This window comes from Phacochoerus africanus, chromosome 14 (assembly GCF_016906955.1).
Source record: "Phacochoerus africanus isolate WHEZ1 chromosome 14, ROS_Pafr_v1, whole genome shotgun sequence".
NCBI lineage: Eukaryota > Metazoa > Chordata > Mammalia > Artiodactyla > Suidae > Phacochoerus > Phacochoerus africanus.
In genome coordinates this window covers 59,693,793-59,713,766 of record NC_062557.1, presented here as the reverse complement: position 1 = coordinate 59,713,766, position 19,974 = coordinate 59,693,793, and the positions used below count along the sequence as shown (strand labels likewise).

The 19,974-nt window shown below is 51.8% G+C and overlaps 1 protein-coding gene across 6 annotated transcripts in view; it reads left to right on the top strand.

Annotated features, from left to right (window-relative positions):
* The window catches only part of PRPSAP2 (phosphoribosyl pyrophosphate synthetase associated protein 2), a 38,531-nt gene extending 22,580 nt beyond the window's left edge, over nt 1-15,951 (top strand). For 3 of the 6 annotated variants that reach the window (XM_047758483.1, XM_047758479.1, XM_047758478.1), the window contains 4 exons: nt 5,902-6,050; nt 9,836-9,906; nt 11,244-11,390; nt 14,773-15,124. In XM_047758483.1, the coding sequence (XP_047614439.1) occupies nt 5,902-6,050; nt 9,836-9,906; nt 11,244-11,390; nt 14,773-14,958 (553 nt within the window). In that variant the 3' untranslated portion in view covers nt 14,959-15,124. The other 3 variants (XR_007131930.1, XM_047758480.1, XM_047758482.1) reach the window with 3 other exon arrangements.
* The last annotated feature ends 4,023 nt before the right edge of the window (nt 15,952-19,974 follow it).

The following is a 19,974-nucleotide window of genomic DNA, read 5'->3' as shown; positions in this document are numbered from 1 at the left end:
GGGTGGGGGGCGGCTTCCGCGTTGTAAGCCGTCGACGTTGCGGTGTCACGGAGCAGTGGTTTCCCTTTACAAAACGAGGGTGGCATTCGTGACGAAACCATGAGGTCGCCGTGTTCGGAGAGCCAGCCTCCCAATCAGCCAGGGCTGTGCCCAGGCTTCCTTCAGAAGAGCTCAGATGGGAGCCTGCTTCTGTCCACTGGATGGAGACAGGAAACGGGGCCCGTGTGGGAACAGAGACGCTCCAAACAGACTTTCCAGACGCTCGCGCAAAGGCTGAAGTCGTTTTAATTTAGCAGTTTGGTTTTCTCTGATAGACACAGTTTTTTAAAAATTAGGTCGAAAATCACCCAACGTACAGTTAAGCTTTTTTAAAGTCCGTAGCTCACAGCACGGGGGCGTTCACGGCGTCATGCAGCCACCAGCTCTCTGCTCGCCAAGTGCCCGCTCTCCCGCCCCTCCGGCCCCAGGCCCTGGCAGCGACGCATCTGCTTTCTGTCTCTGACTTTGCCTGTGCCAGTGTCACACAGCATGTGGCCCGCTGTGTCTGCTTTCTTTCACTCAGCCTCCTCTTTGCAGTTTCATCCACGTTGTAGCGGGTATCGGGGATTCATTCCTTTTTTTTAATTTTCCCACTGTACAGCAAGGGGGTCAGGTTATCCTTACATGTATACATTACAATTACATTTTTTCCCCCACCCTTTCTTCTGTTGCAACATGAGTATCTAGACAAAGTTCTCAATGCTACTCAGCAGGATCTCCTTGTAAATCTATTCTAAGTTGTGTCTGATGAGCCCAAACTCCCGATCCCTCCCACTCCCTCCCCCTCCCATCAGGCAGCCACACGTCTCTTCTCCAAGTCCATGATTTTCTTTTCTGAGGAGATGTTCATTTGTGCTGGATATTAGATTCCAGTTATAAGTGATATCATTCCTTTTTATTGCTGAATCATATTCCGCTGTACGGATGGACTGTGCTCTGTGCAGTCATCCACGGGTGGACACTTGCCTTGTTTCCGCCCGTTGCCTGCTGCGAGTGGCGCTGCTGTGGGCGTTGGTGTACAGCGGTGGGTGTACGGGTGTCTCTTGACGTGTGCGCTCATTTCGCGTGGATGGGTGCCTAGAGTTGAGAGTCTTTGTTTCCGTGTTTGAGGGACACCCAATTTAACATACTCCAAACTGAACTACTCTTTGCATCTGCGCCCCCCCCCGACCCCCCCAAGCCTGTAGTGTTGGCCTGGAGTGGGCAGTTTTTGTCTTAAAGTTTCCTGACTTGTGAGCCACCCCTGGTCCCTCGACTGGAGAGCAGGCTTTGGTTTGGGCAGCTGCAAGTCTGGGGCGATGAGGCGGAAGAGATCGGGGGACTCACCAGCGTGCTCCCCAAGTCTCTTTCTCAGGTGGGAGGACCCCCACCCCACCCCAGGGAGGTGCAGAAACTGGCCCAGATGATTGAGCTGGAGGCCGTGTAAGGAAGCTTAGGGCGAGTCCACGCCAGCAAGGACTGCGGGACTTGGCTGGGGCCCCGCGTGGTTGAAGCGGACTTGGCCTCCACTTCATCCTCGCTCGGGTCGTGTGTGCTGCGCCGGCCACTGGGGGCGAAGCGGACGCTCTCCGGGGAGGCAGCAGTGCGACCTCAGATCAGGACCAGCACCAGGGGGTTTGCTTCCCCCTTGTGTTCACTACCGCATCCCGGAGGCTAAACAAAAAGGAATCCAGTGTGACAAGGAAAACAGGCCTTTTAAGAAGTTTTAAGTATAGTTGGTTTACGGGGTTCTGTCAGCTTCTGTGCAGCAAAGTGACCCGGTCGTGCATGTGCGTGCGTTCTTTTTCTCATTGGATGTAGTTCTCTGTGCTGCACGTAGGCAGGGCCTCACTGTCGGTCCATTCTAAATGTGCTAGTTTGCATCTGTTAAGTCCATCCCACCCCTTCCCTCCCCCTCGGCAACCACAGTCTGTTCTGTTTCCGTTCTGGCGATGGTGCGTCTGTGCTTTGGGTTCCAGATATAACTGCTCCCCTCTGGTATTTGTCTTCCTCTTTCTGACTGACTTCATTAAGTGTGAGACTTTCTAGTTGCATCCATGTTGCAGCAAATAGCATTAGTTTGTTCTTTTTTAATGGCTGAGTACTATTCCACGGTGCATGTGTCCCACCTCTTTTTCCCCCTCTGTCGATGGACATTTAGGTTGCTTCCGTGTCTTGGCTGTTGTGCATAGTGCTTCCAGGAAGGCACGGGTGCCTGTGTCGTTTTGAACTGTACTTCTGTCTGGATGTATGTCTGGGGTGGGATTGTCAGATCACATGGTGCTTCTGTGTCTAGTTTCCTGAGGACCCCTCCCCACTACACTGTTCTCCACAGGGGTTGTGCCAGTTGCCACTCCCAGCAGCAGTGCAGGAGGCTCCCTTTTCTCCACACCCTCCAGCATGTGTTATTTGTGGACCTATTGACGACGGCCGTTCTGACCAGTGTGAGGTGGTACCTCATTGTCGTCTTGATTTGCATTTCTCATAATTAGCGATGTTGAGCATTTTTTCACGTGTCTGTTGGCCGTCCATGTGTTGTCTTTGGAGAAATGTCTATTTAGGTCTTCTGCCCATTTTTTGATTGGGTTGTTTATTTTTTTTGCTATTGAATTGTGCAAGTTGTTTGTATATTTTGGAGATTAAGCCCTTGTTGGCAGCATCTTTTGCAACTATTTTCTCCCATTTTGTGGGTCATCTTTTCAGGGTTTTGTTTGTTTTTTATTTTTATGGTTTCCTTTGTTGTGCAAAAGCTTGTCAGTTTGATTAGGTCCCATTGGTTTATTTTTGTTTTTATTCCTATTGCCTTGGGAGGCTGACCTAAGAAAACATTTGTACGGTTGATGGCAGGAAATGTTTTGCCCGTGTTCGCTTCTAGGAGTTTTATGGTATCTTATGTCAAAAGTTTTTAAGCTATTTTGAGTTTATTTTTGTGCATGGTTTGAGGGTGTATTCTAGTTCCATTGATTTACATGCAGCCGTCCAGTTTTGCCAGCACCACTTCAAAACAGGCCTGATTCGCAGGTGGCATGATTCTTTATGTAGACAAATCTGATGAAATCTATAAAAACGCTGTTAGTGCTAATAAGTCAGTTTAGCAGAGTTGCAGGATATAAGATCACTCTACAGAATCAGTTGCCTCTATACTAGCAATGAACTATTGTAAATTAAAATTAAAAAAAGAAAACCAAATGGCATCAAATTAAGTCAAACACGTAGGGATAAACCTAGGGTGTTCAAGACGTGTATACTGAGAAATAAAAAACATTGCTGAGAGAAACTGAAGACCTAAGTGTATGGAGAAATGTACTGTGTTCGTGGCTTGAAAGCCTCAGTACTTTGAGGGAACATTTTTCCCTACGTTGATCTATGGAATGGACAGCTTCCCAGTACAATGTCAGCAGGCTTTTTTAAAAATAAAATTTGACAGGTTGATTGTAAAATTCACATGGACACACAAAGAAACGAGAATAGCAAAAAAATGAAAAAGAAAAGAAAAATCTTGGGGGAGTTCCCGTCGTGGCGCAGTGGTTAACGAATCCGACTAGGAACCATGAGGTTGCGGGTTCGGTCCCTGCCCTTGCTCAGTGGGTTAACGATCCGGCGTTGCCGTGAGCTGTGGTGTAGGTTGCAGACGCGGCTCGGATCCCGCGTTGCTGTGGCTCTGGCGTAGGCCGGTGGCTACAGCTCGGATTCAACCCCTAGCCTGGGAATCTCCATATGCCGCGGGAGCGGCCCAAGAAATAGCAACAACAACAACAAAGACAAAAGAAAAAAAAAAAGAAAAAGAAAAGAAAAGTCTTGGAAAAAGGGGGACAAAGTTGAGAGATCTAATGCTACCTGAACTGAAAACCTGTCCCGGGGGAGGGAGAGGCAGCGGGAAGGACCGCGAGTTCGGGGGTGGTAGGTGCACGCTGGGACACCTAGAGGGTGAGCAGTGAGCACGGGGAGCTAGCCAGCCTCTTGGGGAAGAACGTACAGAATGTGAGAAAAAGAATGTGTGCACGTGTACAAGTGGGTCGCTTTATGGCAGAAATTGACAGAGCGTTGTAAAACAACTATAATGAATTTTTTTTTAAAGAAGGCAAGAAAACTATTACAAAGCTAAAGCAAGTATGATTGTGTGATAGTGGATTAAAGACAGAAAAGTAAATCAATGGAACAGAATAGAGAATCTAAAAATAAACCCTTAGGCATTTGGAATACTGATTTTCTCAAATATACAAAGGCAATTTAATGGAAAAAGGGTGTTTTTTTTCCCAACAAATGGTGTTGGACTATTTGGATGTTTGTGTGCAAAATAATGAATTTTGAGCCAAATCTCATATCGTGCACAAAAATCAACTTTAAATAAATGGTATACCTGGAGTTCCCGTCATGGCACAGTGGAAACGAATCTGACTAGGAACCACAAGGTTGCCGGTTCAATCCATGGCCTCACTCGGTGAGTTAAGGATCCGGCGTTGCCGTGAGCTGTGGTGTAGGTCGCAACATGGCTTGGATCCTGTGTTGCTGTGGCTCTGGCATAGGCTGGTGGCTACAGCTCTGTTTAGACCCTTAGCCTGGGAACCTCCATATGCCACGGGTGCAGCCCTAAAAAAAAAAAAAAAAAAATCATATACCTAAATGTAAAAGCTGAAACTATGAAACTTCTAGAGGAGAACCTAAGAGGAAGTCTTTGGGACCTTGGTTTAGGCAAAGATGCCTTAAATATAACATCCACAGCACAATTCATAGGAAAAAATTGTTAAATTGGACGTCATCAAAATTAAAACAGCTCTTCAGAAGACAAGATTAAGAGAATAGCAGGAAAAGGAACAGATGGGGAGAAAAATATTTGTAAAGCATATATCCAATAAAAGACTTCTATTCAGAATATATAAAGAATTCTCCAAACTTAAAAAAAAAAAAAAACTGGCAGGAGAAGAACAGACTCTTTACTAAAGAATATACGTGGGTGGCAAATAAATACATCAAACAATGGCCACCACCGTTTGTCCAGAGAGGTGCATCCACGTTGAAGCCGCGGTGAAGCACTGCGCCCCCCGGATGGATCCTCGGAGGCGACAGCCCGAGCCGGAGGGGCCGCGGAGGGGCCGGAGCTCGCACAGGCCCGTGGGAGTGCGGGGCGAGACGGCGGAACCACCGCGTTGCAGGCAGTCGGGTGGTTTTTTCAAGAACCAAACACACGCGTAACGGGTGGTGCAGCCATTCCACTCCCAGGTATTTATCCAGAAGAAGAGCAGGCGTGCATCCGGACAGGTTTGCGCCCGAGTGTCTGTAACAGTTTTGTAACAACTGGACGCAGCACGTCAGTGGACGGATGCTGCTGGGCCCGCACCACCGGCTGCAGATGCGCGTGTGATGTGGTTGAATCCAGCGGGTGAAGCTGAGCGAACCAAGGAAGATGGGAAGGGACTGCAGACTCCGGTTCCGCTTGGCAGATTCTAGAAAAGGTTAAAAAAAAACAACAGGTGACAGAAGGCAGGTCACAGCTTGCTGATCTAGAAGGAGAAATTGCTAAGGCGCACCGGCAGCGTCGGGCAGTGGCAGAGATTTTCATGGACGTGGCTGTGCCCGTGGCTGCACGACGTCGTCTCGCTTCATGAGGGCCCGGTGACTCGCTGGGGCGCTGCATCCCGTGCGGTTGGTTCTCGCTGTTCACCAGGTAGAGGCGCGGAGTTGGCAGTTGCACGTGAGGAGGCGGAGGCCGAGCGGACGCCCGCTGCCCTCCCCGCTGTCCATCCCTGGGGCCTCTGCCCTCAGCCTGGCGCCTGAGTCTGAGATGCTCTCACTCGCCTTTTTCTGTCACCTGTCCCTAGTCCTTCTTCCTAGACGATAACAGAGCGGGCTTAGTGACGGGGACCTGCGTCTCGCTCCCTCCAGGGCACAGTCCTTCGCCGAGCGGCTGCGGCTGGGCATCGCGGTGATTCACGGAGAAGCGCAGGACGCGGAGTCGGACCTGGTGGACGGCCGGCACTCGCCGCCCATGGTCAGGAGCGCCGCGGCCATCCACCCCAGCCTGGAGATCCCCAGTAAGTGCCGCCTCGGGCGCCAGGCCGAGGGTGTGAATGACTTCTCTTCCTGGCTTTAAGTCGCTACAGACAGATGACGCCCGCTGCGGCCTGGGTGGGACAAGGGCCCTTGTGACGCCTCTTAGAAGCGGGCTGCCCGAGGCGAGACCCATGAAGATGCTGGGTGCAGAATCACTTAGAGCGAGTGCGCCAGGGATTTCTCTTTTGTCCCCGGGACGTTTTTGATTGTCAGTACGAGGGCTAAGCAGTCACTGCCCTGCCCCCTCCCCCAGCCCCTGGCAGCCACCAGTCTGCTGGCCGTCCCATGAGAAGCCAGGACGGACGCAAACAGTAGGTTGTCTTTTGTATCCAGTTGCTGCAAGTATCAGAACTTCATTCCTTTGATGGATGGGTAATACTCCACGGTCCCACAGCCTTGTTACCCACTGGTCTGCTGGCGGGTGTTGTCTGTCCTGCCTTGTGGCTGTAATGCTGCTGTGTGCACTCCTGTACAAGCTTCTGCGGACATGTGATTTCATTTCTCCAGGGTCTGGTCCTAGCATCGGAATCGCTAGATCACATGGTAATTTTAGCCGTTTAAGGAGCCACCAAACTGTTTTCCAAAAGCAGCTGCACCCTCTTACGTTCCTGCCCGCCAAGTGTAAAGAGTCCACTCTCCCCACGTCCTTACCAATGCTTGATTTCTGATTTTTTCCATCACAGTCTTCCTGTAATAAAAGGGAAGCGGTGCCTCCCGTAGGGCTCTTTCCTTTTTTACCGCTGCCCCTCAGCAGTGGAAGCTCCCGGGCTGGGGGTGGAACGCGAGCTGCGCCTGCCTGCCTGGGCCACAGCCGTGGCAGCACCGCACCCGAGCTGCCCTGCGCGAGGCCGGGGGTTGGACCCACATCCTCACGGAGACTATGTTGGGTCCTAACCCGCTGAGACACAGTGGGAGCCCCTTGACTGTTGCTTTGATTTGCGTTTCCCACATGGCTGATGACCTGGAGCAGCTTTGCATGTGCTTGCTGTGTCTTTGGAGAAATGTCTCTTCAAATCCTTTGCCTTTTTTTTTTTTGGTCATTTTTGGCTGCCATGAGGTATGTGGAGCTCCCGGGCCAGGGATCACATCAGAAGCACAGTTTCGACCTAAGCCATAGCTGCAGCAATGCCGGATCCTTAGCTGTACCAGGCCGGGAACTGAACCCACGTCCCAGTGGCTCCTGAGATGGCTCCCCATAGTGGGAGCTCCATTTGCCCATTTTTAAAAATGGGTTATTTCTCTTGTGTTGAGTTACGAGTTTTGTTTTTGGTTTCTTCTTCTTTTTTTTTTTTTTGTCTTTTTAGGGCCACATGGGGGTTCCCAGGCTGGGGGTTGAATCGGAGCTGTAGCCACTGGCCACAGCCACAGCAACGCCAGATCCGAGCGATGTCTGCAGCCTACACCACAGCTTATGGCAACACTGGATCCTTAACCCACTGAGCAGGGCCAGGAATCGAACCTGCCTCCTCATGGATACTAGTCAGATTCCTTTCTGCTGAGCCACGACGGGAACTCCTGTAAGAGTTTTTTATGTGTTCTGAACACTAGTCCCTTGTCAGATACATGATACGCAATTATTTTTTTCCATTCTGTAGGTTGTCTTTTCACTTTCTTGACAGGGTCCTTTGATGTACAGAAGTTTTTAATTTTGATAAGGTCCAGTTTATTTATTTGTTGCTTGTCTTATGGAGTCATATCTAAGAATTCCTGCCAGATCCAAGTTTGTGAAGATGTGTTCCTGTTTTTTGCACTCAGGTTTATAGTTTTAGCTCCTGTCTTAGGTCTTTGATCCATCATGTTGTGAGAAGAGTCCAGACTCACTCTTTGGCATGCGGGTAGCCACTTGTCCGAGCACCATTGTTGAAAAAACATTCCTTCCCCATTGAATGGTCTTGACACACTTGTTAAAAATGAGTGGAGAAGGAAAATGTGTGTATATAGTGGAAGGTTATTCAGCTGTAAAAAGAAGGAAGTCATAGCATTCCCGTCATGGCTCAGCAGGTCAAGAACCTGACTAGTGTCTTGAGGACATGGGTTCGATTCCTGGCCTCGCTCAGTGCATTAAGGATCTGGTGTTGCCGCAAGCCGTGGTGTGGGTCATAGACGAGGCTTGGATCTGGCGTTGCTGTGGCTATTGTGTAGCCACAGTTGTGGCTGGGGGCCACATTTGGCCCCCAGCCTGGGAAACTTCCATATGCTGCACCTGTGGCCCTAAAAAGAAAAAAAAAAGAAAATCTCAGAGTTCCCGTCGTGGCTCAGCGGAAAGGAATGTGACTGGCACCCGTGAGGATGCAGGTTTGATCCCTGGCCTCGCTCCGTGGGTTTAAGGATCCCGAGTCGCCGTGAGCTGTGGTGTAGGTCGCACACACGGCTTAGATCTGGCGTTGCTGCGGCGCTGGCGTCGGCCGGTAGCTACAGCTCTGATGAGACCCCTCGCCTGGGAACCTCCGTGTGCCGCGGGTGTGGCCCTAAAAGACAGGGGAAAAAGAGGAGCTCTTTCGCCATTTGTGACGACGCGGATAGATGTTAGGCTGATTGAAGTCAGTCAGGCCGAGGATGATCTCACTGGGACCCGGAGGCTAAAGACGGCGCCCGACTCGGAGAAGAGAGCCTGATGGTGGTCGCCAGGGCCTGGCGCGGAGGAGGCCGCGAGATGCTGGTCAGCGAGCACAGCCTTGGGGTTGGAAGATGAGTAGGTGCCGGGGCTGTCACGCCCAGGGCGGTGGAATAACGGACGGTACCGTGCTGTGTACCTGACGGTTGCTGAGAGAGACACCTTCGGTGTCGTCCCCCCCCACACACACACGTGATCATGGGAGCTGATGAAAACGTTAACTAGTCTTCCCGTGGGTTTCATCTGGCAGAGAGTGTGTGTGTGTGTCTGCCAGATCATCGTGATTGTACACCTTCAACACGGGAAAGGCTGTGTGCCGATTCCGTCTCCATCAGGGTCGGGGGGACATTGGCCGACCTAGACGTCTGGCTTATTTCTGGATTCTCAACAGCACCGCTTCTGCTGTTTGGTGCCTTGCCCTTCCATGTGCATCGCAGGAGCAGGTCGTCTGTGCAGAAGTGGTTGGGACTCTGATAGGAAGGCACCGGGCCCCTGGGTCACCCTGGGGAGCACTGCCTCTGAACGGTCTGAAGTCTTCGGGTCCGTGGACGTGGGTGTCTTTCCACTGAGGTGTTTGCTTTGATTTCGTTTAGTGGGATTGCAGTTTCCTCTCCAGGTCTATTACCTCCTTGGGGAAATTTCGTCCTCTCCCTTTTGCTCTCTTTTTATTGATGTTGTGTTTCTTAGCTTTCACTTCAGACTATTCATTGCCAGTGTATAGCAACACAACTCATTTTGGTGTTGATCTCGTACCTTGGCAAGTTTGATGAATCCGTGTATTAGTGTTGGTGGCTTTTGGTGGATTGTGTGGTGTTTTCCTGTGTGTGGGATCATTTTACTTCTTCCTCTCCAATCTGGTTGTCTCTCAGTTCCTTTTCCTGCCCGACTGCCCTGGCTAGCACACCCGGTGCACTGTTGAAGAGCAGGGGTGGCAGTGGGCCTCCGTGTCTTAGTCCCGACCTTAGGGGAGTCCTCCATCCCGTAAGATGTCAGCAGCGACGTCTTCCCAGTTGCCCTCGTCAGCTTGGGGAGGTTCCCCTCCCGTCTGTTCCTCGTTCCTGGAGTCTCTGTATCGTAAGACGTTGCTGACGTTCTCAAGGCTTCGGCGTAGTTTTAATGCAGAAACCTCGGTGTGTGTGTCTTTCTGCGCAGTGCTGATCCCGAAGGAGAAGCCTCCCATCACGGTCGTTGGTGACGTGGGAGGCAGGATCGCCATCATCGTGGTACGTACCCTCCGCCGCCGCGGCCGCGCTGACCCTGTCGCCCTGGTGGCTGGCGGGCCGGCTGTGGCCAGCTACGTCTCGCGGAAGTTGGTTGGTGCCTGGTGCTAAGGGTTCACTTTGGTCCAAAAATTGAAAATTGCCGGGCGGCCCATGACGATTCGGCAGCTTGGCTGCAAATCGGAGGCCCCCAGGACCCCCTCGTGGGTTTCTGAGCCTCTGCTGGAGTGTCTCCCAGAGCTCAGGGGACACTTTGGTTTATTAAAGGCAGTGGCAAAGGACATAGACGAGCCACCAGACGGAAAGAGAAGCACAGGGCGAGGTCTGGGGGCTCCCTGTGGGGCTGGGACGCATCACCCATTGGGTGTGGCCTAGTCAGCCACCTGGAAGCCCCTGAACCCTGTGCTGCTGGGACCGTGTGGGGACCCCTCAGGGAGGCGTGATGGGTCATTGGCTCCATTTCCAGCCCCTCCTCTGTCTGGAGGAGCCGGGGGGCGGGGCCTGAAAGCTCCCAGCTTCTCATCGTAGCCTGGTCTTTCCGGTGACCAGCCTCCACCCAGGCCGTGTCGGGAAGGAGACCGGCGAGCAGTGTCTCTATTTCCCATTGGCTCATGCTGTGGTCTGTGAGAGCAGTAGCCCTGGTCTGAGTATTTTGTTAAATAATAATCATTTTTCTCATTACAAAAATACATGTAAAAAATATTTTCCGGGAGTTCCTGTCGTGGCGCAGTGGTTAACGAACCTGACTAGGAACCATGAGGTGGCGGGTTCGATCCCTGCCCTTGCTCAGTGGGTTAAGGATCCGGCATTGCCGTGCGCTGGGGTGTAGGTCGCAGACCCGGCTTGGATCCCGCGTTGCTGGGGCTGTGGTGTAGGCCGGCAGGTGTAGCTCCGATTAGACCCCTAGCCTGGGAACCTCCATATGCCATGAGAGCGGCCCAAGAAATGGCAAAAAGACCAAAAAAAAAAAAAATTCCATACAGTTAGTAGAAGAAGTTTGGAAAATAGGGGCAGGTAGCCGTGAGAGAGGAAAGACCCGCTAGAGGCAAAAGCGTCGAACGGCGCTTTGGGATGCGTCAGACCCCCACTCGGCGAGCGTTTCCAGAGCAGCCGCCCGCCAGGGCGTAGTTCTGGACGGCAGGATGTAGAGACCAGGCCCAGGGCTCCTCGAGGAGGTACGGAGGTGGCTGTGGGGACCGTCCCGTCCGTGGGAGCCCGGTCCCCTCGCCGTCTGGACACGTCGCGTGGACAGCAGGTGTGTCACCCTTTTCTCCCCGTGGCCCAGACCCGAGCCACTGGCGCAAATGTGTCTCTGTCTTCTGCTGCCTGTGTGATGCCAGGACGACATCATCGATGACGTGGACAGCTTCCTCGCTGCGGCGGAGACCCTGAAGGAGAGGGGCGCCTACAAGATCTTCGTGATGGCGACCCACGGCCTGCTGTCCTCCGACGCCCCCCGGCTCATTGAGGAGTCTGCCATCGACGAGGTAACCGCGCTGGGCCGCGCGGGCCCCTCCCGCCCGCGGTCCCGGGACCCGGTGGGGAGCGAGCTGCTCTGCAGGCAGAGTGGGTCCGTGGTGGGGGTTGTGTGCGCGTCCTGACCGCGGCCCACGTCTGCTCTCACCCCGTCTTCTGCCCACGGCAGTGGGGAATCGTTCGTTCTTGCAGCTGGTCAGCAGAGCCCGGGGTCCCTGCCGGCCCTGGCGGGGCTGGGCACAGCCCTGCGGGAGGGCGAGGATGCATCAGCCAGCCAGGAGGCCCAGTGTTCGGGTCTAGACCCTGGTTTGCCTGACGCGAAAGCCGAGCCCTGTCCCTGGCACGGACGCCGCGGTGTGAGGCTGCGAGAGAGCGGGAGGCACCCGGGGCGACCCCCCTGAGCCGCCTCCACTCCCAGGGTGGCTGAAGCGAGGCCACCAGGCTTCCTCGCCCTGCCTTCCCTCGTTCCAGAGGCCAGCGGGGCGAGGGGGCGGCGGGTGTTGATGTGCGAGTCGTGTTTTCCTTACGTTTAAGAAGCAGAAGCGCGGTTTCCTGTGTATTCCCGGTGTGGACTCTCAGGTTAGACCCTTTGACTTCCACTGTCCGCAGTGGCTCCCGCTGAGCCCGTCCCGTGGCCGTCTCTGAGGGTTCAGGGCGCTTTTAGCATAGACAGAAAGCCTCACTGGCGCAGCTCCAGCTCCAGTCCACTGGGCAGAGCATTCTGGAAGCCGAGGATGGTGAGAAGGGCGTCTCAGGCAGCAAAGCGGATGGAGAATTCATGCAGTAAGTGGGAGACTCGTGGCCCAAGGCAGTGCTCGCAGCCTGTCCACGGGGCACTCGGCGGGGTTCCCTCTGCCGCGGTGTGTGGGCAGGTCGGAAGGAGCGCGTGGAGGGGCTGCTGGGGGCCACCCCTCGGGCAGCGCGGCCTTGGGAGAGGAAGCAGGAAAGCAGCAGGAGCGGAGGCCAGCACCCCGAGGCCAGCGGCCGGAGTGTGCGGGGAGGCCGCCCGGGGTGCCAGGGAGGGGTCAGTAAGCGATGGCTCAGCTGGGTTCCACATGAACTTACAGACAAAGTGCAGTTGCCAGTGGATCGTGCCGTCCCACAGGGTGTAGACGTCACTGCAGCATCAGCGGGCTGGGGCCGCGGAGCGAGGCCGGGTCCCTGACCTTCCGAGCAGCAGCCGCGGGGGGTGCTTGCGCTTGGATGCCTCAGGATTTGAAGTGTTGTTCTTGTGTTTTTAATGAAAAGTAGTTACAAGAATGTCCAGAGGAGGCATCTGTGAAGACAGCGGATGGGTGGTTGCCAGGCTGTGGGGAAGGGTGGAGTGAGGAGACAGGTGTGCAGCCGTCTGGGGACACGCTGGGGACACGCTGGTCGCCACTCTGAAAAGCCTAAAGCTCTTGACTCACGTGGTAGCGAAATGTATCTCAGTGCGGTGGTTGTTGTTAGAAGTGGCTGGAGTACCCTCGGGGAGTTAAGGGGGGTCACTCAAGGGGGGGGGGGTCATCTCAGGAGGTCCTCGAGAGGGAAAACGGACCCCTCCTCCCGGGGGCCGGGGCTGCCCTTCCCGCTGCTGCGTGTGGGCGCCGCAGAGCTCTCTGTGTGATACCAGCGGGTAGCTTTTCTCCTTTGCGAACTATGCTCTTACGGGCCAGGAGACTTGCATAACCCTTCATGTTGCCATTTTTGCGCTGGTTACAAGCAAGGTCAGGCAGGAAATGCGTCACGGCAATTAGGATAGGCCGGGTTGTCACGGCCCTAGCGCTGGTTCTGGCTGCTTCCTGACTGCCTAGGCCTCCTTCAGCAGCCTCATTGTGTATGTACGTATTCTTGTATTAGAAGCTTTCCTGAGGCTTATTTTGGAAGTAGGGAGTAGGCATTGTAAATAATAACTTAAAAATTATTTCCTGGAATTTTCATTGTGGCTCAGCGGAAGCGAATCTGACTAGGATCCATGAGGTTGCGGGTTCGATCCCTGGCCTCACTCAGGGGGTTAAGGATCCGGTGTTGCTGTGAGCTGTGGTGGAGGCCGCAGACACGGCTCAGATCCCACGTTGCTGTGGCTGTGGTGGCGGCCGGCAGCTGCAGCCCTGATTGGACCCCTAGCCTGGAAACCTCCATATGCCACGGGTGTGGCCCTAAAAACAAAAGCAAAAAAATTATTTCTTTCCTTGTTTTCTTAAGGCTGAGTATTTTCATTTTTTCCATTTGTAGATGTTGATAATGCCTTTTTCTTTTTTGATTTTTATCAAACCTTTTTAAAACAACAGCCTTAATGAAATAAACTGTAGTCCCCCCTCATCCACGGGGACACGTTCCGAGGCCCCCCCAGTGGACACCTGAAACCACAGTCACTACTGAACCCCGCGTGCCGTTTGGTTTTTCCTGTACGCGCACATATGTGATGGTTTAATTTGTTAATTAGGCACAGTAAGATGAGCAATAATAACTACTCACAATGAACCGTATTGTACAAGGTGAATGCCTTTTTCGTCACTACGTCCTTACCGCACTCTGGCTGTAACGCGTGCAGTTGAAGGTGCAGCAGCAGAGCTAGCACAGATTTCTTCCTCGCACGTTCATGGGCGGAGAACTCCTCCTCACAGATCTTAGCAGCCTTTCCTTAAGTCAAGAACATACACCTCTTTGCTTAGAAGCTTCTCTTTGGTGCATCTGAATTGCCAGCATCGTTACTTTTGCGCTTTGGGGCCAGTTTCAAGTAAAAGAAGGGTTATGTGGACACGAGCACTGTGATCCGATGGCTGAGCTGGTCACTGAGTGACTAACAGATGGGCCGGATCTGCCAGACCCAGGGTGGTTCGTGCCCCAGACAGAGTGAGAGTTCCTCACGCTGTTCAGAACAGCGCACAATGTAAGACATAGACATCTTCTCTTTCTGGAATTTTCCATGTGATATTCTCAGACGCAGGTTGACCCTGGGTGCTTAAAACCGCGGGACGTGGCATCTGGAGTTGGGCCGAGGGTCCGCTGGCCTGAGGACCGTGACTCTGAGGAATGGCCTCGAGTGCTTCTCAGTCCGCCCACAGGCTGAACCGTGCAGCCGTTGCCGCGGTCACCCGCGGAAGCTCTCCATCCCCACGAAGAAGTTCTGTGTCCGCCCCCAGTCACTCTCCACTCCCTCCCAGTTCCCGCCGCCGCCGCCGCCGCGGGAGCAGGGCCCTCTGCTTTCCACCTCCGTCGTGGGTTTAGCGCGTCGGCCCCTTTCGTGCGCACGGCCTCCTGGACCACGTGGCCCTTGGTGTCTGGCCTCTTTCTGCTCACGTCCTGTTTGGAGAGTTCGCCCGGGTGGTGGCAGGTGCTGGCACCCCCTGCCTTTTGATTACTGAGTGTTTGCTGGCGTGGGTATAGCGGCCTTTGCTCTCTGCTCCGAAGGCGGCGGCGATCTGGGTGGTTCTCCGCCCTTCGGCTGCTGCGAAGGACGTGGTGGTGGACGCGCACGTGCACGTTTTCAGACGAACGTGTTTTCCCGCTTCTCGGCTGTCAGCCGAGAACGTGGTGATTGTGTGGCACCTTTCGAGGACCCTCCAGGCTGTTCCCAGGCGCCGGGACCAGCAGTGAAGCGAGGGCTGCAGTTTCTCCACAGCCTCGCCGGCGTTGCTGCGGCCCAGCTTTTGGCCTGTAGCTGCCGTAGGGGGCATGAGGCTTGCAGCCCTTCCCTGAGACCCAGGTAGCGCTCACACAGACTGGGAACGAGACGGAGGCACGGGAGACCCGCAGTCCTCCTGTGAGTAGCCCTCAGAGACGTGAGACCGGATCGTATTTTCTGAGCAGGCCGGAGGCCGCTTGGCTTTATCGTCTCGTGTTTTTCTCCCTCTTGGTTTGTAGGTGGTGGTCACCAACACAGTTCCGCATGAAATCCAGAAGCTCCAGTGCCCCAAAATCAAAACGGTGGACATCAGCATGATCCTCTCAGAGGCCATCCGCCGGATTCACAACGGGGAGTCCATGTCCTACCTTTTCAGAAACATAGGGGTGGACGACTGAGCGCCCTCCCGCTAGCTCCCGGGCCAGACCGGGGCCGCCAGAGCCAGCACTGTGAGGCTCCTGCCCCACGGGGTGTGCTTCCCAGCGGCCGACGGAGTCTCGTCCCTTTCCTTTCGTTCTTTCCTATGAAGATAGGCCAGCTTTTTATGTCCTTTTGGGTGTTTGGGGGGGGGGGGTATTTTTTAAAAGGCAAACTATGATCTCCTCTAAATAAAATAAGTTAACACCCAGTTGTGTTCAGTTTAACTGTTTAAAAAAGAACTTGGACTACGATTTTTTAAGCTCACAAACAGCCTTTTTCCAAAGTTGCTGGAGCCCAAGTGCTTGAAAGTTCATAAAATGATCTACTCTATGATACTGTAGTTGAAAAGCCAAAAAGTTTATGCTGTTAAATCCAGTAAGTCACATTTTTAGAAATGCTTTTATAGACAAGCATATGAAATGTGTGACCGTTATTTATTTTCCGCAACAAAAAAGGAGGAATAAAAAACTACTGTGCGTGTGTTTTCTTAAATGTTGTGTTTAGGCAGTCATTTTATAACTAAAATAAAAGGAAAGCTGAATATACATGCTGTGGCTGTCAGAATGTTCATCAGCTTGCTGACCTTTGTGCAACTTTTCGGGTAAGACCGTGGTCCCCGCGGGATGTAATGTTCCCTGTTCTGTTTGTCCAGGACCCTGCGCCTTCTTGACACATAGTCACTTGACTGCAGCAGGAGAGGAATCGGAGCACCAGCTGTGAGCCGCTGGGGGCAGGTCAGGAGTGGGCACCAGCTGCCGTCTGCGTTGTGGTGTGGCTTTGTTCTGCTCCCTGTTTGACAGCCCGGGCATTCTCACAACAGAATGCGCCACTGCATGCTCTGGCAGATGAGATGCGGGGGGGAGGGGGCTACAGAGAGCAAGCGATGTGACCTTTGTCCGTGTCAGGCATCGAGTATCGTCCTAAGAGTTCAGAACCCAAAACTCTACCTTAGAGTTGACCAGGCTGGGAAACACAGGTCGCATGAATTATGCCACTCTGATCAGGTAATAGCAGTCCCCTCAATTCATGCAGGAAAAAAATAATATTTTCTTACAAAGAAAAACATTACTTTTCCTTCCACAAAACTTTAAACCTTTGCTTTCTGCCTGGCTGTGTTAGACTCTGGAATAAAATAGCAGTGGACTTAGCACAAAATTAAGATGAGTCACTTACTGTTGGCCATGTCTGGACTTCTTGACATTCCTGAGAGCAGCCTGACTCTTGGGGGTCTTGCCCCAGAGCAGGCCTGGAGCCCCCGCATGTGTAGGCACTGAGGGCTTTGCTTCTGCGTGCACCTGAGCTGTTAGATGGCCTCCTGTGCACCCCTCTGCACTCATCACACCCAGCAGTGCCCAGGACCCTCCTGAGGTGGTGTCTCAGCCAAACTCCCCGTGACTGCTGTGCTCCCACACGTGTGTGCCGATGTTAGGGTCTAATGCAGGTAGATGTCTGTGTTGCTAACTCAGCACACAGAACTTAGAACTGTGCCTCAAAGGACTGACTTTATTTTATCTAACTCAGAACTCTCCACGGCACAGAGGGACAGTAATTGAAAAGTTGAAAAGCAAATGTATCAACTGTTGCTACTCAGGACAAACAATAAAACCGAAAAGCTTGGGAGGAAAGGCTGGAGAATGAGGTGCTTTTGAGGAAAGGAGCTTTGAAAAGCTCCCATACTTGCCTGGGAACCTCAAAGGCCATATGATTGCCCACCCTTGAGCACATGTTGAGGAAAGACCTGAGAAGGCCTTAAGTGCACACCTCTGGCTGACCTTGAGGTTCTGTGCAAGCATGAAGGGAGGCCCAAGGCAGGGCTGTAAACTGCTTGGCAGAGTGCAGAAGGCATGCCCCCGCACCCACAGCCTGTCTGCAGACGAGGAGAGTTCTCTCTCTCTTTTTTTTTTTTGTTTTTGTTTTGTTTCAGGGCTTTAAGGAAGTGTGATGACTCCCTAGCTGACCAGTAAGCTGACTGTACAGAAATATCATTTGCCACAAACAGAGAATACAGACTACAAACTCAGGCTGGGAAAAGCCACTAAGCAAAAAAACCCCGTGGAGAGGGTTGAAAATCTGATTTCCAGAATTTCCCATTATAGTGTTAAAAATACTGGTTTTCAACAACAACAAAAAATTCCAAGGCATGTAAACAAACAAGAAGTTTGGGCCCATACGCAGGTCCTTCCTTGAGGAAGCGGAGACGTTAGACTTACTGGATGAAGACTTTTAAATCAGCTATTTTAAATATACTCAGAGCTAAAGAAAACCATCAAAAATTATGCCTCACCAAATGAAGAAAATCAATGAAGAGAAATACTAGAAGGGAACCAAACACAGGGTTTGAGGAAGGTGGAGTAGGACGAACCAGGCATCCCTCTCTTCACCCAGATAGTTGCAGTGGCAAATCCATCTGATGATTTTGGAACTCTGGAGTCTATTGAAGGCTTGCAACTTCCAGGGGAAGTGTTGGGCAGTAGATTGCAGTTAGTTTTGGTCAAATCCAGCTCTTGCTACAGGTGCAGATAGCCAGCCTCCACTCCCAGCCCGGTGGCAGACAGCTGTGCCCATGTTCCTAGAGCAGTCTGACAAGCTCATGGGAACCAGGGTAAGCAAAAAGCAAAATCCCTCAAATGGCAGGGATCTGTGCCCTGACAACTGATAGCTGCTTCTGATCACAGAGGTGCAAAGAGGTACCATTTTTGCAAGCTCCTCCCCCCTCCAGCTGAAGAGGGAGTACTTCCTAACTCATTGTATGAGGACAGCATTGCCTAGTACAAAAACCAGACCAAAGCACTACAAGGGAAAAAACAAAACAAGACAAAGACCAATCTCTCAAGAACATAGGTGCAAAAATCCACAACAAATTATTAGCAAATCATTTCCAACAGTATGTAAAGAATTATGCATAACCAAGTGGGTTAAAGATATACACAGCTGTGTCAGCATTTGAAAATCAACTTGTGGAGTTCCCATCATGGTGTGGCGGAAACCAAATCTGACTAGGAACCATGAGGTTGCAGGTTCGATCCCTGGCCTCACTCAGTGGGTTGAGGATCCGGCATTGCTGTGAGCTGTGGTATAGTTTGTAGACATGGCTCGGATCTGGCATTGCTGTGGCTGTGGCGGAGGCTGGTGCCTGCAGCTCCAGTTAGACCCCTAGCCTGGGAACCTGCATATGCCACGGGTGCAGCCTTAAAAAGACGAAAGACAAAAAACAAAAAAAATCAACTAGTAATTTATCTAATCAACAGGCTAAAAAAAGAAAAAAATCCATGATTATATCAATTGATGCAGAGAAGGCATCTGACAAAATCCAACATCTGTTCATGATAAAAATTGAGTAGAATAGTATTAGAGGGGAACTTCCTTATCTGTTAAAGAATATGTACAAACTGTATACAGTGGACACCATACTTAGTGGTGAGAAACTAGAAGCCTTCCCACTAAGATCAGGAATAAGGCAAGGATGTCCCCTCTCATCTTTTTCATTATTGCACTGGAAATCCAAGCTAAAGCAATAAGACAAGAAAAGGGTTTTAAAAGGTATAAAAATTGGGAAGGAAGAAATAACAATGGCTTTGTTCTCAAATGATATGATTATCTTTATAGAAAATCTGAAAGAATCAACAACCCACTAACACAACTGGGAGGTTGTAAGTGATTATAGTAAGACTGCAGGATGCAAGGTCAGTTGCTTTCCTGTATGCCGACAATGAACAAATGGAATTTGAAAACGAAAATACAATACCGTATGCATTACCACCACAAAAACGACATGCTTAGGTATACCTCTAACAAAATATGTGTAACATCTATATACGGAAAACTGCGTAAACGGATAGTCCATGTTTGTGGAGAGGAAGACATTATTGTCCCAATGTCAGTTCTTCCCACAGGATCTAAAGACTCAGAGCAATCCCAAGTTATTTTATGGATTTTGACCATCTGATTCTGAAGTTTACATGGAGAGATAAAACACTCCAAATAGGAGTTTTCGTCGTGGTGCTGTGGTTAACGAATCTGACTAGGAACCATGAGGATGCGGGTTCGGTCCCTGCCCTTGCTCAGTGGGTTAAGGATCGGGTGTTGCCATGAGCTGTGGTGTAGGTCGCAGACGTGGCTCGGATACTGCGTTGCTGTGGCTCTGGCGTAGGCCGACGGCTCTAGCTCCGATTCGACCCCTAGCCTGGGAACCTCCGTATGCCGAGGGAAGCAGCCCTAGAAAAAAGGCAAAAAGGCCAAAAAAAAAAAAAAAAAAAAAACCCAGAAAAACAACAACAAAAAACAGAATAGCCAATGCCATACCAAAAAGAGAACCCAGTTGGGAGTACTCAACACTGCCTCACTCAGGACAGCTCTAAAGCTGCAATCAGGAGTGTGGTGTTGGGGAAAGAAACTACCTCTAGACCAATTGCACAGACTAGAGACAGAGCCCAGAAAGAGACGCACATAAATATAGTCATCCAGTCTTTGGCAAAGGAGCAAAGTCAATACGATGGACCAGAAATAGCCTTTTCAACAAATGGGGCTTGGATAACAGCATTCACATGCAAAAAAAAAGTCAAAACTGT